The following is a 20,088-nucleotide window of genomic DNA, read 5'->3' as shown; positions in this document are numbered from 1 at the left end:
TCAAATTTCAGGGGTCAAACCCAAAAGACGACGATACGATGAGCAGTATTTAAGTTTAGGATTTACATGGACAGGATCAGTTGATGCACCATGACCTTTATGTGTCGTTTGTCAGGAGATTTTAGCAAATGACAGCATGCGTCCTGCTAAACTCCGCAGACACCTTGACACCAAGCATGCTGAGGTATCAGGAAAATCTCCTGAGTTTTTTCAAAGAAAACTTCAAGCCTTTCAAGGTCAGAAAAAAGTTGTTGGAGAATTTGTCAAATTAAATGTAAAGGCCACTGAAGCTTCATATCACGTTGCACTGCGTATTGCCAAGGCGGGCAAAGCACATAACATCAGAGAGTCATTGATTCTGCTGGTAGCCAAAGATATGTGTTCCTTTATAGTAGGAGAGGCAGCGGCTTCTAATCTTGATTCTATTCCACTCTCTGACAACACAGTGGGTCGGTGCATCTCTGACATGGCACAGGATGTGAAGGAGCAAATGTTAGACAGCATCAGGCACAGCCCATTGTTTGCACTCCAGATCGACGAATCCACTGATGTGGCCAGCTGTGAGTTACGTGAAAAACATGGACATTGAAGAAGAGTTTCTATTCAGTAGTCCTTTGCACACACACACACCCCTCCCCTTTGTTACAGATCTTCTGATTACAGATCTTCTGCACCCTAACATGTTCATTATTGGAATTTCAAATTGTTTTTTTTTTGTTTGTTTTTTTTTGCTAGGAACTAGCATTGTTTTTGTTCCATTTTTTCTCCACCATTGTAAAAATGATATAATCTTAGATCATTTTAGATAAGTTTAATATAAAAAAGTTGTATATTCGATGTCACAATTCAGTTAATAACTTCTGCACTTTTCTCGTTAAACAATAAATGATAAAAATGATTAAATAATGTCAAACAATTGTCTATGCCCACTGTCTATGACTTTGAAAACCCCTGCTGTAAGCGATTTTATGACACTAAAATCATGTTAACATGCATAATGTTTACATCTTGTAGCTATTATAAATTTTTTTAAGTGAGTATTTTAATGTTTATGGACTGGCTCCATTGACTTCCATTGTAATTTTTCTTTTTTTCTTTTTTTTTCTTTTTTTTTTAATTATATATAAACAAGGGATTTTGTGGTAATCTATATTATGCCACAAATGCTGTTGATTGAGCTTAATTTGTATTAAACCTGGAATATTCCTTAGATTAGTGTGTAATTTTGGCAAATTGAAATGCAAAGCTAATGATTGTTTTTTAATAGATTTCCAGAACACTCCTCCTCGTCTTTCATTTGTCCACAAACAGATAGTCCCACCTCAAACTCACATTGATGGTGACAATGTTGCCTTAACAAACAGAACAATGTTTTAAAAGCACCACAGAGCCACAGTGTCACACTTTTCAGGGAAATCAAATGGTTGAACCCTTGTATTGAACCTGGAGTATTCCTTTAAGATATGTTGGTAAACTCTTAAGAGAGCAACAGTAAAACCAACAAATCAAGCCAACACCATTCTCCTTCAAATCCTCATATACAGTACACTCAGGGTACATTTGGGGCTGGGGTGTGGGGGGAGGGTGTTATTGGGGGGCACTGCGGCTGTAGCTGAGAGACGCTGTGTGTAATGCAGGCTGTTAGTGATGTTAAATGAAGCTTGAAGCCTGGTTGACAGCAGCATTCCTCCAAAGACCCGGAGCTGAGAGAGGAGGAGGAGATGGGCCAACAAGGGCAGAGTAATGGTCTAAGAGAAACCACGCAGGACACGGGGCTTTGTGCGGCAGACGGTCCATTATCTCATAAGGGCCATTATCTTAATGGGGTGACTATCTTGATATGACAGATATCACAGAAGTACTGACACATAAACAGTTTTTATAAGATGAATTTGCCAGTGTACAATGGCTGCGGTAAAACACATTTGACCCATAGCCGTATACTGATGTATATAACCTTGTCAAGGTGGTTTACAGTTAATTTTTATGTGTGTACTATATTATATTTGTCTTACAAAACAAATGTTTACTCACAAAAACACTTATATTTTTATATTTTCTTTTGTCATTAACTATTATCATTTGCGAAGAAAGCAACGTGTAAATAACTTTCCAGGACATGACGTTTTTCAAGCCACCCTTTATGAATAGGATCACATTGTCAGTGTTAAATAAGGTTCACTACAAAGATACATCATATAAAACTGTTAAATATATATAACTTTATGACTCTGAAAATACATAGGATGGTCTCTTCCAAAGCAGAAGTGTATTCCAGTCTCTGCTATAGTCTCTTTGGGTCAGGTGGATAATGTTCTGTTTGTTAGATCACCTGCCATGCTAAACCACATTTCCAAATCCTAGCTGATTTCAGTTCATTTCACAACAATGGCAGCAGATCTACAAATGAAGAAAAGTCAACAGACAACTCAGTTTTATTGTAGAAGTCTTTTGTTGTCCATTTAAGTGTGCTCAATTGGGAAAACTCCTTACAAAGCTCAGGTATGTGTGCGTTTTTACTTGCGTTTTTCAAAGCAGAAGTAGCTGATTTGTACTGGAAATCCTTCCACAGAAATAGTTTTTCCATATTTCTTTGGTCTGTAAAATGTTGATAGATCCCCACACATTGATTGAGCCAAAGCAGGTTCGATTCATAAACTATTTTGTGTCCGTCAATGTCCGTCATTTTACTGATAATTTTCCAGATTCGGCATTGGCAAACAAAACATCGGCCATGTAGGAGGAGGGGGGATCCATTCCTCATGGTCAGTGTATAAACTCCATAGCGAGAGGTCCTCACCCCTTTACTTATGAGACTGAAGGACTAATGGAGAGACTGACAGACAGGGCTAACACGACTATGATGAATGCTCCACTCCCCCGTCCAGCTGTTGTTTTGGAGAATGAAGAGGTGCTTCCAAATGTGGCACCTCTCTTGGGAAAATCGCCCCCCACTGGCGTCAGGATACCTAGGATTTAACAACACAAGAGGGACACAAGGGTAATGACATGATCAGCTATTAATTCAGAAAATTCCCAGTGTTGGGCCAAATCCTACCTTGTTGGACCCTAAACTATACGAGTAGCCAGATGATGTACTTCTTTAACAGTGGACACATCATGCACTCAGCGGTCACGACTTTCCTACGTAGTAGGCTAGACAAAACAATCATAATAAATGGTGAATTTGGCAACTAGCGAAACGTCTTTAAAGACAACACCATGCAAATGTGAGTTGAATGCTGTACCATTACCCTATGCTGTGAGTTGTATGTAAATGTATGTACAATATTTGTGATACAAGTGTTGAAATGAGGTTGGCTTATGCGCTAAAGCTAGCGGCAACACACAATGTGTGTTTCAAATGTCACTTCCGTTAGCTGAAAAACAGAGAATGCTTCCGTGTAGTAAATTACCATTTGTGTTTCATTTAAGAAGATACTAAACTTTGAAAATTCGTGCACTTGATTCCCAAGTGCATAGTATAAGTGCACAGTGCAAAGTGCGACATTAGCTATGTTTCCATCCAAGTTACAAATTAAATTTATGCGAAAAATCTGAATATCTCTAAAACAATGTGCAAATAAAGGAGTGTTTCTTTCCCATGTGTTCAAGAGAACAAAATTGTCACTTTTAGGGAAATTGGCACAAAATAAAAATGGAAATGGAAGTTGAAGCCACTGGGGAAGTCACTGTGGGTCTTTTATTCAATGTAATAAATAAGTTGTGATTAAGAGCACGCAGAAGAAATGCTCACACAAACAATATTGTTTGATTAGGGTTGCCAACGTTTTGCCAGGAATATGGGACAGTTGAGCATTTTGAACGCTTCAATACTGGATGGGTGTCCCCCTCAAGAGTTTTACCGTCCGACCAGGGGGCTATCCAATGATATCCAAAATTTGCATAAAAATACATTTATATAAATATACACACATACACATTTATTTATGACTTTATATACCAAAAATCCATTTTACATTTCTAGTTATTTGTGTTTTCATTTACTTACATTTAGCAAGCTAACGGATTAGCCTGCTAAGATACTATACCTAACGCAAGGTATAAGTTTTGCTATACCTAGCAAAACTTATTTAATGCCCTCATAGTTAGATGTCACATAAATTATGAAAACGTTTGAATTGCATTATAATCTGCAAGTGTTCAAAGTGAGGTCTATAAATGTAGTATTATTAATTTAGCGATCGCAACAGAAAGATAGTTTGGTATAGTTAATGTAATATCCAAACAAACTCTATTAAAAATTCTATATTATCGATATTGCAGTACCTTTTAGGCTTTTTGATCAGGAGCTTCAAACAGCAACATCTATGGGTCCATTGGGGTTGGGATTGGGCAGGAAACTTGCATTTTTGACATGCAACTCTATTAAATGAGTAGGCATTATGTTTTGTTTTTTTTTCAGTGAAAGATTTACATCACTTACTGTGGTGGTTTTTACTCGGCCTCCCGGCTGTGCACATGTCCAGCCTGTTCTGTTTATCAGCAGGCCACAGCCTTCATCATCCAAACACGGCATCATCTCACACCACTGTCTGTTCCTCACAATATGCACTGATAAAAGAAGAGAAGGAAAGATAAAAAAAAGAAAAAAAAAGAAGAAAGAATAAGAATAAGACCAGTAATGTGCACTATGAAAGTAAATTCAATTATGATTTGCTGTTGATTTTAAAGCCCGTTGGTGCACCAGGCCAGGGCTGCAGGTAGGAATTGGTGAGGAAAGATATAACATCAACTTGCTCTACCCGGACAGATTTTGTGGTTGTGTAATACATCCGAGTTTAAATCCTGTCTCCCACTGAATGTGTTTAGATGTGCTGTACAATATGGAATAGCATTTCTGTGGACACCCCCCCCCCCCCCACTCCGGGCCCCCCTCAAGCCTGGGCCTGGGAAAAAAGTCCAGTTATTCCCCCTTATCGGTGGCCCTGCACAAGGAATGCAAAAGAATTGCAATAAAAACATCATAATAGAGCAGATTTAGTCTTAATAAAACTATTTTAGTTTCTGATTACATGAATGTCATGATGGTCAGGTCTACTTAACTAATATGTAGATATAAAATTATGGTATTGCATAGACGTACATTGAATTTACACTGCATTACACTTAGAGGTCAAGACTGAGTAGAGTAAGGACATTTCATACAACAAAGGGAAATAACAATGAAAGAAAAGAATTCCAGCCCTTGGCCTAATATCCTAAACCTTTCTCTTTGAAACAGATCGCTAAGGTGAGATTTTTTTTCCTGAGGTAAGATTGTTTTTGCACTTAATCAAACATAAATGTCTATTTATAAATAACTAGGGCACCCTAACATGTTCATTTGCATACCATGACACCCCAATTGGCCCTTAGAGAGAGAAAAAGAGAGGGAGAGTGGGAGACTGATGAAAGAGAGAGAGAAAGGAGGAGCATTTGTGAGGTAGGGAAAATGATCATCTAAGTGAAATATAACCCAGGGAAGCAAAAGTACATAAATATCAGGTTGGCAGCATTGTAAGTTTTGAGGAAGGCTAACAAAGTGTGCAGCAAACAAGTAGATACAAATGTTGAAACAAAAGAGGCGAAATGTCATTCTCGCCACGCAAAAAGGCACATCCTTAAAGGTAAAAAATAGTTTTGGAGATGGCTTAAAAACTCAGTATAGTTTGTTATATAGTGAATGTTTCCTTTACAGCATCTACTCTAGGGACTAGCTTCCACTACTAATCTCTAGCATTAGTATTCACAGTTCTGCCCTGGGCAATAACGACAAATAAAAGAGCCTTTCATGCAAATTTGGTACGTCTTATTTTGTAGCTATAATTCACAAAATGTTAGGTTGCAGCCAGTGTGGTGCTCTTGTATATGCTTTGAAATTAGCATGTTTTTTGACATGACATCAGTCTTATCTGTAGTTTTTTTTTTTTTTTTTGGACAGATTTTTACATTCATCAATCAGAATTGGGTGTAAGAATTGGTTGGTTGGCACAGTTTTCCTTCTTTGTTGTATCTCTCTGGAGGAACAAACAATTTAAGTTCTTGGGTAAAATCAGAAACGTTCAATGTAACAAAATTAGGGCTGTCAATTTATAAAAAATTTTTTTATCAAATTTATCACATGGTTTGCTGAAAAATAAATCGAATTATTAATCGCATACATAACATTTATTTTTATTTTTTTTATTCTCCCCAATTTGGAATGCCCAATTCCCAATGCGCTCTAAGTCCTCGTAGTGGTGTAGTGACTCGCCTCAATCCAGGTGACGGAGGATGAATCTCAGTTGTCTCCGCATCTGAGACAGTCAATCCACACATCTTATCAAGTGGCTCGTTGAACACTTTACCGCGGAGATCTAGCACGTGTAAAGGCTCACGCTATTCTCTGCAGCATCCACGCAAAAATCACCACGCACCCCACCGAGAGCGAGAACCACATTATAGCGACCATGAGGAGGTTAACCCAACGTGACTCTACCAACCCTAGCAACCGGGCCAATCGGTTGCTTTGGAAGCCTGACTGGAGTCACTCAGCACGCCCTGGATTCGAACTTGCGACTCCAGGTGTGGTAGTCACCAGTTGCTGAGCAACCCAGGCCCCAGCATACATAAATATTTGCTGAGAAAGCCCCTCAAATAATAATAAAAGCCAATCATTGGCCTACAGTTCACAGCAATCCATTTTGCAATTGAATTTGTCAATCAGTCTGAGATTTATTAAAAGGGCTTGTCAAAGGACACGCCAATGTATACCTGTGTCAGATGGATGCTTTTGGAGCATCGTGGTTGTGTCACGTCATAAACATAGGCCTACCGTTTTTAGGTTGCAGTATCAAGTTAAATGATGTTTGAAACTTAGAAAAACACATCTTGAGCTCCCTGACTTTGGATTTGTGCTACTTCAAGCTGTGTTTGAGTGCAAGAACGTGTTCTCATCTAGTGTTGTCTGCTCTCAGTAAGTGTGGTTTGTTCTCTGTTTAAGCTGCACATTGCCTATACTGTTTTGCTTACTGCCCTCTGGAGAAAACAGGTGGTACTTCAAACTTGAATTGCTCTGATTGAAGGAACATTTCTTATTACGGTCCGGAGGCATGATTAATTGCATTAATTTGTTTAACGCGTTATTTTTTTATATAATTAATCCCACTGAATTAACACAAATTAAATCAACAGCCCTAAACAAAATATTTACTAAATTCTTTGAATTCAAGACTTTATGTTGTACAGTTGTCCCAACTGATCTCAACATGCTGCAAAAGTAATATTTTAAGAATCAGGCATCGAAAAACCCTTTGGTGTGCATACATTTAGAGGTACATTTTCAGATCTGTCATGAATGATTCTGCATAGTATCATGACAAGTAGGGCTGGGTATTGATACAAATTTCCGATTAGATTCGGATTTGATTCGATTAGATTCCAAAACGAATTCGATTCGTGTTTCAGTTATAATGTCCTTTTTGCTTACATATGAAAGAAAGTCTCTCCCACTATTTTGTACTACAATTGCACATGCTAAAACGTGTCTTTAAAAAAGACTAGAAGAAAGACTCTAAAACTCTTTAAGAAAACCAGCATTTCTGTAAAAAGCGTCTGTAAATGAGGGCATGTTAATGAGAGAGACTCAAATGGCTTTATCTCATCTGTGCTATGGGTGATTAGAATGAAATTTTTATTTTTTGTTGTTTTGATCAAAAACTGACATGTGTGGATCTCATCTTTTGACACACATTACACGGAACAACTTTAACTCTCAACACAGTGAAAGGATCTCACTGCTGAATACTCCACCACTATACTATACAATCACTGCTGGCAACTGGGCAACTGGCTGGTAAATATTCCAGTTTCACTATAAATTTTTAGTTGCATAGCACGAAATTTGGTTGCAAATTCGAGTGATTTCCTATCCTTGTAGAGGGCTGCGCATAGAGTAAAAGATCAATCTTGGGATTTAAGAATCAATATCAAGATTGTTCAAATGAAGATTGCGATACATCTGAAAATCTATATTTTAACCCACCCCTAATGATGTAATAATCATGAGTCGTAATAATTTGAAAAAGATGGTAATACCTAAGATATAATATGACTTGGCATGTACGAAAAGATATGACTTTTCTAGAGACCAACCAAACTACAAACAGAATTTCTAATCAATACAATAAAGGCATCAAATTTATGCTACTGTAGCCTCCTGTCCAACACTTTTTTTTAAAGAAAAGTAAACATCTGTGAACAAATTTGGTTACTTATTCCATTTTTATTTATGCAATACAAATCACTGATATATCTCAGTAAGCTGTAATATGCTTCTCTTTGTCTTTATTTTATTATCCTATTAAAATAATGGTTAGGTTTAGGTTTAGGTTAGGATTTAAACTTTGAAAGAAATTGTGATAACATTGTTTGTTGGTTCGTTCATTTTTCTTTATGAGAGTAAAAGTCGTATGTTTTTGTACAAGCCAACTGTTCCTTTTTTTTATGATGACGTAACCTTATCTTATTGCCATCCTACTATTATTATGTCTTGTCGCGAGACTGGGTTGGTATGATTAATTATTGGTGGTCCAAGGTGCCACTATAATTATAACCCTTTTTTTAAATTCCTAATCATATTCTTCTTCTTCCGTACAAAACTTCATTACGTAACTCATCCTGCACCATTTCTGCTATGGACATGAATAATACCTAAAACCGCGTGGCTTATTGAAGAGATGTGTGTTATGACTTTTCTAAGCTTTCAAACTTACGCTGTTTGCCTGGTGGGTGAAAAAAAATTACAAAAAATCCCTTAACACTGAAAAAGGATGAGAGGGATCATATCTCTGGATCATAATGTCATTGACTTTGGGGTGGGCTCTTTTTAGTTGGGCCAACAAGCACCCATTCATTACTGACCTAACAAATTCCTAGACCAGTATGACCAAATGTTCCAGTAACCTGACATCAACCCCATTGTGCCGAGTTACTGGCAAGCACCATCTCATATCAGACACCTTTGTATCAATTCAAACATTTTTACCTTTTCCTGTGGCGCTACTAATAGTGCATTGTTGCATAAGCAGCCTCAGAGACTTGGGTTCTCGTACCACATCGAAACCAAGAAGTAAATGCGTTCGCATAATTAATGATGACCATGATTCTGAGGTTCCATTTTCAGTCTAAGATAAAAATTTTACTCCACTGATGGTTAGGTTTAGGGTTGGGTTTGGGTTAGGGCATATAGTTAATAAAAGAATCATTCCTCTTTATTGTATTAAATTACTTATGACTTAAACAATTAAATTATTTACAACTTACTTTTGCCACCCCTCTGTGGACATTTCACCTGGAAACTGAAGCTTACACATGCCCATTTATTCAAAAACACTTCCAGCTTCGGGCACTGGGGGTAGTGGTTTGAATTTCAGGAAGCACAGACCGATTTTATCTGAAGAACTTTTGACCTACTGTCGCCAAATTCACTGTTGAGATCAGTCTACCTAGACATGCCCCAGCAAACAGCCAGAACACACTAGCAACCGTATAACAACATATACCAGGAAGGGTACTTTTAGTTTTTTTAAACATAAAGTTGAAAAATTGTCTTCATCTTGATAGGATTTAATACATAGTTCAGCCATGAAACTCTTCCGCGCAGCTGATTGGTTCCCTTTTAGCTAGTTGGAGTAGCCAGTCAAACTGCCCTTCCTATCTTTTCAATCCCATATATACGCCCAGCTCAACCTGGGTAGCTTCAGAGCAGCTTTAAACTTGTCATATAAGCATATTTGATTCCATATTTTAAAGCATAATGGCCATCTCAGTTGTTGTAACGTAATCTGATGTATACATGCAATTTTAATGAAATATAATGTATAAATGAAAATTTACCTGAATGTATTTTGATCAGTGATTCTCCACCCTTTGACTTTCAGAGAAATATTTGAAGGCCTTCCATGTAGGGTATTTTTCATTATTATAGATATCCCTCTATTTGTACTGTAAAAAAATAAATAAAATAAAAAATACTATCGACAATAGTTTAAAACTATTAATCATTATAATTTTTACTCCAGTATGTCTAGAACTGTATGTTCCTCATTCAAAGCAAGACGTTGAAGGAAGTATTAATTTGAGCATTTTCAGTAAGTATATAATGTAATAAATATTTAAATCATAACAATCTTCCTTATCTAAATAATTTTAAGATCTTGAGGCCCCCTGGAGTGTGCGAGGCCCCCTAGTGGGTCCCCACCCCGGGTTGAGAACCACTGTTTTAGATGCAGCTTATATTCCACCTTTTCAGAGTCGGTCTAGAGTCTTCCCATGCAGAAACCCTTGCTGCTAGGCATCTTCCAGAGACATACTGTTCGGACCCTCTCACAGTAATATCAGACCGACTATTACAGAAGCTTCCTTCCACAAATGGTTTCAGTCTATCATAAAAATGAAATCAGCAGGCATGCAGGAATTGGACGTAAGGCTGTATTGTGCATGCCTTGGCATTTTTAACAAACAGTTATGCCATAAAATCCTGTGGATATGATGACCCTATTTGCACGGTCAGCATACTCCTGTCTGTCATTTTAGTAGGAGTACATTCAATTTGCATAAATCAGTATTTATTTGCATAAATGCGGTATTTAACGCACGACAAGCATTATACGCTTTGAAAGATATACCGCTCACGTAATGCAGCAACAAATTCATACCAGTATACCAATAAGGTATGAGGTGTATCGCTTGATCACACCTACTGTTTAAGTACAAAATATTAAATAGTAGAATATTCTCTCTGTGGCTTACACATCTTAATTCATAATCAGTGGTGTCCAATCATAATCCATTTTGCTGTCATTTACTCGACCTGCTGAGCATGTGCTGTTCAGGTGCTGCAACTGCAGAGTCCTAGGCTGAGCAACTAAACCTCTCATGACACTGCAAAGCAGGGCAAATGTGCTGTAAAAAAAAAAAAAAATATATATATATATTTATATATATATATTTTACCTCTCCAGTATTTTAATAAGGATCACCTATTGCCTAACCCAACTAACACAGATCATCCCTCTCTCTACATGTCTCTGGACCTGAGACCCAGAGCTCTGCCTTCTTCTATGACTGTCTCTTCCTAACAGTTGACGGATAACCTATGACGAGGCATGGTTCGCCTGCAGTGAAGCAATCCAGAAGGGACTCCGTATGCCGAAGCATACACCAGCACTCTTTAAGCCGGAGCAAGAACACTCAGCACCCAGAGTTACCTTCAGCTATCTAAAAGAATGGAATGTTGGTTTTCAGCAGCATGTATCTAGACCAGTTCAATTTATTTGAATACTCAAGCGATGTATTCTGGATTCAGTTGATCTACAATTACTCAGGTGGTTGCTGGGGTATGCTGTCAGCTGTGCCATGCTAGTTGTTGCCTAAACTGGCTAGGGTGTGCTGTAAGCTTGCGCCATGCTAGTCACTGTCTAACTGTCTGAGCCAAGAGAGAAAAAAACAAAAATACACACCCTATTAAGTTATCAGATCATTAGCTTTAATTCCACACACACAGTGCAAAGTAGGCCCAGGCACACATATCTAGTTCAGAAGTGGTAAGCCATTAGGCAAAGCAGGCCCAGGCACACATAGCTAGTTCAGTGGCGTTAAGCCATTCAGCAAAGCAGGCCCAGGCACACATAGCTAGTTCAGTAGTGGTACGCCTTTAGGCAAAAAAGCAGGCCCAGGCACACATAGCTAGTTCAGTAGCGTTAAGCCATTCAGCAAAGCAGGCCCAGGCACACATAGCTAGTATACACTCAGATATCATGGCTCCCCGGAGCAGCAGCAGTACAGAAGTCTTGGCAGCTAGACCTGCTTCAATTGGGTGGTCCACATTGGCTGATATTCAGCCCGCCTGCATTGTTGGGGGGTTTTCCCTATCTTAACTCGCAGCAGCAGTATGCATCCTAACTAGTAATTCTTAGCACTTCAGCTGAGCAAGTCTCACGCTTGCTCTGCAGCAGCATAGCAGATCTATTCCGCCAAGACCAAACCTACCTACATTCCATTCCCATTAATAAAATGCTGTTTATACCTATTTAGAGAGTTGTCATGACTGAAATCATTTAATGTCTTGATAGAATTAATGATTGTGTCTCAAGAGGGCAAAAAAAATCTGATAAGCATCCAATTTTGAACCAGAAAACATACAAAGTGTTGGTTTCTGGATTGGAAAAGAGCATGATTAAAAAGTGTCCATAATTTGGTTAAAGTAATATGAAACCAGAGTATCTCATAGAGCTAATAACTTATTATAAACAATATTTATAAAAAGAATTAAAAGCAAAATACTCAGCTACTCCAAATACTCAGCTGTTCAGGAACAAACAATACCCCCAGTTCCCCACTTCCCAATTCATTCCTCTCTAGTAGGATGTCGAAACACTCCAGCCTTCAGTGATGCACAACGCATGACAGATCATCAACATTTTAACACTTTAAAGAAGTCAACAAATCAACACATAACAGGCAAAGAGTGTCCTGTCAATGCACAACACAGTAAGCTCTCAGACTCGTTCTCTAATGAGCTGTCCTCGCCTGTCTCCTGGTAGAGAGTAGAGATTGTCACTTCACTGATGGCAAACAGACTATGACAGAGTGCACAAAGTGCCTCTCTGAATCAATACATCAAAGAACTCAGTTTTCTGAACTTAAGGTTTTTGGAGAAAAGGGCCCAAAAGTCATATTGAAGCTAAACTGAGTAGCACAATGTGACAGTGTCCAATTAATAAGTGCTACTTTAGACTGAATTTATTCATGTTTCTGATTCTGAATGAAAAAATCTTGTTGTTACTTACAATTGAAATAATATAGATTAGCATTACAAATTCCTGTTATTGTTATTGATGCTGAAAATTGAACCTCTTGAATTTTAATCTATATATACACAGAATCCTTATTGATTTTGAAATTAGTATAGGCAGAAATACAACAATCAAAATAATCCCTGCAATGAATTACTATGCAAGTTTTTTCTGCTATTTGTGAAAGTACAGACAGCATCTTTATTTAAAACACCACAGAAAAAGAGCAGTTCATTTTACACTCACTGAGCACTTTATCAGAATCACCTGTACACCCACTTATTCATGCAATTATCTAATCAGCCAATTGTTTGGCAGCAGTGCAATTAATAAAATCATGCAGATACGGGTCAGGAGCTTCAGTTAATGTTCACATCTACCATCAGAATGGGGAAAAAATTTGATCTCAGTGATTTATACCATGGCATGATTGCTGGTGTCAGATGGGCTGGTTTGAGTATTTCTGTAACTGCTGATCTCCTGGGATTTTCACACACAACATTCTCTAGAGTTTCCTCAGAATGGTGCCAAAAAGCATCCAGTGAGCGGCAGTTCTGTGGACGGAAGTGCCTTGTTGATGAGAGAGGTCAGCGGTGAATGGCCAGACTGGTTCGAGCTGACAGAAAGGCTACAGTAACTCAGATAACCACTCTGTACAATTGTAGTGAGCAGAATAGCATCTCAGAATGCACAACACGTCAAACCTTGAGGCGGATGGGCTACAACAGCAGAAGACCACGTCAGGCACTTTATTAGGACCATAGTGTTCCTAATAAAGTGCTCAGTGAGTGTAAATGTCTCGATGGGAAGGCAGAGGAAAGCCATATCTGGCATATTAGTGGATACTTCCACTATGTCACCTAAAATTTCTCTAATTATGGCTTTTAACATTTATTCTTTTAAATTTACTAATCTGTATTTTTATGTTAATAGTGACTAGTAGGCCTATCTTTTTAAATATATATATATTTTTTTACTAGTACTTAATTGAATATGGTACTTATTCCAGTAGACAATAGTATTTATTCAGTTGTCACTTGTCCTTCTTCATTAGATACTAGTACTTATTCCTTTGTTATTAGTCACTATTTCAGTAATGTAATTATGTCATTGTTACAGGTATCACATTTTTGCCATTGAATTTTTGGCATGGGATCTGTGATTCTATTCAACTCCAGTAGTGACTTATGGTTAGGGTAAGACACCTAGGGTATCGTTTTTAATGTTGTTAGCAACTATTTGTTAGATGCTTGTACTTATTCCAGTGGTTACTAGTATCTATTCCAGTTTTACTAGTATTTATTTATTAGACGCTATTATTTATTCCAATTGTTACTAGTAACATTTTTAATTTTACTAGTAAGATTTTTAATTGAACTATAGCAGCCATTCTGACATTTGACAACAAAAAAGCAGTAACTAATGAGATAATTATTACTAGTAAAAATTTAAATAGACACTAGTGTCTTATAAATAAGTACTAGTATTTAATAAATAAGCACTAGTAAACTGAAATAGACACTAGTACTAGAATCACATGAATAATTAACGTATTACTTTGTGTGTGGGTATAGGAACGATTACAAAATTATTTGCAAATCTGTTATAATTATTATGGATGCCGCATTAATGACCTCACATTATTTGACTACAGTACATGAAATGTTTTTACCCAAAACCCATTTGTCACACCAAAAGACCATTTAAAATGAACTAGTGAAGACAAAAGCTGATAAAAAATGTGGTAAACTGAAAAGAAATAGTGACTAATTAGGGTACAAGATATACACTTCGCCTTTTACATTTATATACTGTATATTTTAACCTAAAATCTTGATGTTGAAAAAAAAAGTCCATGGGCATGCTACGTATGTGTCAACTAACCATGCTGTCCTACAAAGGCAAACTGCCAACACTAACTACACCTTGGGCTGCACAATAAATCGTATTTTAGCCATGATCCCGGTTTCTGCCTCTCACAGTTAATTGAGCATAACCATCTACGGTATTAATGAGCTAACAAGCAGAAATTACAGCCAGGTAAAGCTGCAAATTGTTGTACATTTTCATTACAGGCTGTGTCTAAGGATGATAGACCAAATTACAAGCTCTTTCGAAGTTCATTTTCACTTCAACTGACCTATCACGCTCTCTTCAGAAGTTCGCCACAATCACGTTTCACTTTCGAGCGCGTTCTGAAATACGGAGCAAAAGAAGTTTATGAGATTTGTTTGTCTCTCTCTTATCCGTAGTGTATGATACAGTGTTTCAGTGGTCTTAAAACGGTTCTGTGCTCTGATTATGTGTGTTAAATACAGAAAAGACATGCTCTGAGTTTGGTTCAGTTTGTGCACGTTGTGCGCTATCTTGTTATATTTAAAGCACTCCAGATTTAATTCAGTTGAACATTTGCATAATTCCAAATATATTTTGTCATTACAAGTTTATAAACAAATCTGAAGTAACTCAGCATAAAAGTAAACCATAAGACTCTAGTTGTTTAATCCATGTCTTCTGAAGAGATCCAATCGGTTTTAGGTGAAAACAGACCAAAATATAACTTTTTTTACTATAAATCTTGACATCACCAGTCTCCTTGTCAATCATGATTTCAAGCTTGATTACACATCCTAGCGCCATCTAGCGCTCTGCTCATGTGTCAAGCACTAGGAAGTGTAATCCAGCTTGAAATCATGATCGTGCCTAAGACTTCAGTGGGAAGATGTACAGTTAAAAAGGAGTTATATTTAGGTCTATTCTCATCCAAAACTGATTGGATCACTTCAGAAGACATTGATTTAATCACTGGAGTCTGATTGATTACTTTTATGCTGCCTTTATGTGCTTTTTGGAGCTTCAAAGTTTTGGTCACTATTCACCTATATTGTAAGGACCTACAGAGCTGAGATATTCTTCTAAAAATCTTCATTTGTGTTCTGCAGAAGAAAGAAAGTCATACACATCTAGGATAGCATGAGATTGAGTAAATGATGAGATAATTTTCATTTTTGGGTGGAATATTCCTTTAACACCTTCAACATGATAATATTTATAATATATAATATGAATATTTTTGAATTGATATCTATGCAGTGGCAACAGTAATTTTTATTTTTATTTTTTGTCTAAATTGTGCATCCCTGTAATATATAAAAAAAGATCAAATTACAGAAACATTGTTATTAATAATAAATAATAATAAAAATAAATTTTGAGCAAAAAAATCGTGATTATCATTTTAACCGTTATCGTGCAGGCCTAACATCGCCAACACTGTAACTGAGAAAAATGGTTTCAAAGTTACTTGGTTTTATTGTGAATTTTATAGTTACTACAGATTTCTCACTCTGTTTTCTCTGAATCTGAGTATAACTGAGACAAACCCATCTGATCATAGTCTTAGAGACCTGTTATTGGTCATAAGTCAATTTCAACAAAATGTGTTGTTAATGTGTTTTGCCTTTGCACTGCGACATTTACGTAAAATATCTTGCTGTGTATCTGACAATTCTGCAATTTCCTCCCAAAGATGATTTAAGGGCACTAATCAAAATAATTCAATAAAATAAAAGAAATGTTTTAAACCTAATTTGACTTGTATAATGGGTTCTTGATAATGTTGTGAGGAAAGGTAGTTCCAGTCCTCAAGGCCCTGTCAGTCCTGCCCCAGTTAAGACTTTAGCTGTGACTGATGACCGATGCAGAGGCTGGACTCAAGATTTATCGGGACAATAAATGAGATAGGCTGCTCATTGCAGCGGGCTGCAATTACTCATACATCTGGCAAAGAGGAGAACATCAAACATCTGTCCATACATTTTTACAGCAGATACAGGTTGAGTATCTATATGCTTATCATTCAAGTAATGGCACACACTAGTATTCTGATCAGCTTTGCTTACACAGGAAAGTCCATAATTTACAAGTAACACATGTTCGTCAACATAATTAATTCATGAGCTAACGTTTCAAACTGTTTCTAAGGCAAGACCCTTCTGTCCTCAATGTTAAAGGAATAGTTCACCCAAAAATGCTAATTCTCTCATCATTTTCTCACCCTTATGCTATCTCAAACTTGTATGACTTTCTTTCTTCTGCGGAACACAAACAAAGATATTTTAATGGAGATGTGATGTCTGTTTGTCCATTCAATGCAAGTAAATGGACATAAAGGCAGCATAAAGATAATCCATAAGACTCCAGTGGTTTAATCAATGTCTTCTGAAGCAATTCAATTGATTTTGGGTGAAAACAGACCAAAATATAACTCCTTTTTCACTATAAATCTTGACATCAGCAGTCTCCTTGGCTATCATAATTTCAAGCCCGATTACACTTCTATCAGAAAGACTCAGAACATAGCATAGCATAAAGGGAATAACAATTTATTGATGAACATAAAATAATGAAGTAAAGTCTTTTTGGCGTAAGACCCCATCTGACGGTCTGGGAAAGTTTTGGTTAACCGTCAAATCGGCGAGAGGCCTACCCCAAAAATACTTTCATTGTCTTCATGTTGGCAGGAAACAATCTGCAAAAGATAACGTAGCAATTAGAACATTATTATTATTATTTTAAATGTATGCCATACTGGGGGTGGGGGGGTTGGGATGGGGTTGGGGGAGCAATGTATGCAATACCCTTGAAAACAATAACAATGCTATGAGGAAAATGAGGGAGGGGAGCATCATTTGTGATGTTTGATGCTTTAGGGCCCTGACTCGGGTGAGCATTTGGTTGAGCAATACCCTTGACAAGAGTAACCAAAGCTTATGGTGTATATGAGCCCTGAATTGGGTGAACATGGTTGTGCAATACCCTTGAAAAGAGGAAAAAATTTTATGACACATGAAAGGAAGGAGTATGAGGAAGGGGTTGCATAGCTTTTTTTTATTTTATTTTTTATGATTCTACCACCACCAGAATTGTAAGAAAATGGTACATTTGCTGCGTTGCATGATATGAGCCGAGCTTGGTTGATTGAATGCAGGTTGGGACATATATGTCTTATATGATGAAGAAGACCATCGACCCAGCGTCTTGATAGAAGTCTTAGGAAGTCCTCGTGAAGCAGCTGCTGTAGCGGCTCCTATCCTGAAGGAATGACCGGAATATGCTCGAAGGGAGAGACCGCAGCATATTAGTTTATCAGAAAGATGAGATGCGAACCAGTGGCGAGTCATGGGGTCCCCCGAAGAATTAATAAATAAGGGGGAGGCAGCTGAAGTGTGAGGCTGTGATTTAAGATAATTTATCATCGAGGCATATGGGCAAAAGAAATTATCGGAAATTTTAGATACTGAAATGGTGCGACCATGATCTAAACTATCTGTTTTTGAATGTTTGAGAAATAAAAAATTGTTTTTTGGAGAAAAAGAAATATCAGAAAAGGTTAAATGTCGAGAAGGTAGAAAAACTAGAGAATATGATGTGAATTTCCCACACCACAAAAAGCTGTAAAATGCCATGAGAAAAACTGCTTGTCATTGAATTTAGAAAACAACCTGCTCTTAGTGTGGAAATAAGGAGGTGTAGAATATCTAAAGTGATAGGAAGCTGTTTATCGGGAATGGTAGGGGACATTTTTCTGATACCTCTTAGAATTAGCCGGATGGAAGGAAAGAAGAAAAGACTGGGGAATTTGGGTGAATGACATCTAGCGTGAAACTGAATGCCCGCCACCATTTTATTAATGGATGAAGGTTTCAATAATCTAAAGTTAAAACACAATGAAAGCACAGACAGTTGACACTAACACTGGGAATAATGAGGTCATGTGAGAGTTGCAGAATGAAGAATATTGAGTCCAAGCGGAATTGTAAGCTTTGAGCGTAGAGGGGGAAATACCATGCCTTATCAAATCTTTAGCAGAATCTAGCAGGGGCAAAAGGGATGGGCTTAGTCGAGCAGAAGGTCTGCTAATGGAGTACATGGTACTGGGAGATTGCTGGCTGATGGGCAGAGGTGACAAAACTCCTGAAAACGGAAGCGAGACAAGGAGTCAGCAATGGAATTGTGAAAACCAGGAATGTGTTGCGCTGCATGAAATTGCAATTAATGCTCTGCTAAGTAAGCCGTCTCAATAGAGACATGAACATACCAGAGGATCGACCTTTGTTGATTACTGCAACAACGGCTGAGTTGTCGCAATAAATGACAACGTGTTTGCGTGACCATTGGGAGCCCCATTTGACACTGGCTACCACAGTGGGGTAAATTTCAAAGAGAGCAGATGAAAACAAAATTCTAACTTGCGCATTCCATTCTGTTGGACAGCTACCCGCGAACCACAGCCCATCAAAGTAGCCCCCGAAACCGATGGAGGGAGCTGCGTCAGTAGAAAACACAGTGAGTCGAAGGATTCAGGAATGTCGTTATAGAAAAAATATTTTCTATTCCAAAATTTAAGGTCGGATTGACAGTCTTCATTTAGGGTAACCTTGTGTGACAAGTTGTCCACGGAATGGGCAAAGGTGAGAAGGCAGGAAATGAATGAACGGATGAACGGCCTTTGGGAATAATGTGCATTGCAAAATTGAGATGCCCAAAAAGAGACAGAAGGTGAATAATAAAATCACAAAAAGTTCTGATTCGGTCCAATTTATCTGGGGGTAAGGATGCCTGCATTTTTACGGTATCAAGTGTGATCCTTAAAAATTGCAGGGAAGTAGAGGGACCCATAGTTTTCTCGAGGGAGAGGGGAACACCCAGCTCCTAAAAAAATGATTTCAAAATGTCCAACATGGGGCTGTGGTTAGAGGGGAAATCGATCAGCAGAAAGTCATCCAATAAATGTAAAACGAACAAGAGCTTGAGAACGTTCCGTAAGATCCAACACAAAGCTTCCGACAACGAATTGAACATTTGTGGACTGCTATGCAGCCGAATGTGAGTCTGACTGCAAAATAGAACTTGGATTGCCATATGATGCCAAAAAAGGGCCAATATGAAGGATGAATGGGCAATATTTTGAAGGCATCTTTATTATCAGCCTTGGCCAAAAGAGCTCCGTAGCCTGCTACTTTGATCAATTTGATAGCATGATCTACGGTGGCATACTGAATGGTGAACTGCTCGAGGGGAATTAGAGAGTTAATGCTGGGAAATTGCCCGGACCTTGGTGCCGACATATCAAAGATTAATCTATTCTTACCTGTTAAACCAATGAGGTTAATTCTGAAGCAAGAAAAAGGGGGAGAACTGAAGCGGCCAATGAAGTATCTTTTACTCAGTTCATTTTGCAACAAGT

At 37.8% G+C, this 20,088-nt stretch overlaps 1 protein-coding gene across 2 annotated transcripts in view; it reads right to left on the bottom strand.

Annotated features, from left to right (window-relative positions):
- Positions 1-2,125: 2,125 nt before the first annotated feature.
- The window catches only part of LOC127435605 (chemokine-like protein TAFA-5), an 88,454-nt gene continuing 70,491 nt past the window's right edge, over positions 2,126-20,088 (bottom strand). For both annotated transcript variants that reach the window (XM_051689190.1, XM_051689191.1), the window contains exons 3-4: positions 4,448-4,575; positions 2,126-2,969 (exon numbers count right to left, since the gene is read on the bottom strand). In XM_051689190.1, coding sequence (XP_051545150.1) covers positions 2,961-2,969; positions 4,448-4,575 — 137 coding nt within the window. In that variant the 3' untranslated portion in view covers positions 2,126-2,960. The remainder of the gene's footprint in view (positions 2,970-4,447; positions 4,576-20,088) is intronic.

The sequence above is a fragment of the Myxocyprinus asiaticus genome, chromosome 46 (assembly GCF_019703515.2).
Source record: "Myxocyprinus asiaticus isolate MX2 ecotype Aquarium Trade chromosome 46, UBuf_Myxa_2, whole genome shotgun sequence".
NCBI lineage: Eukaryota > Metazoa > Chordata > Actinopteri > Cypriniformes > Catostomidae > Myxocyprinus > Myxocyprinus asiaticus.
Note: the sequence above shows the minus strand (reverse complement) of the source record. Positions and strands in the feature narration are given on the sequence as shown.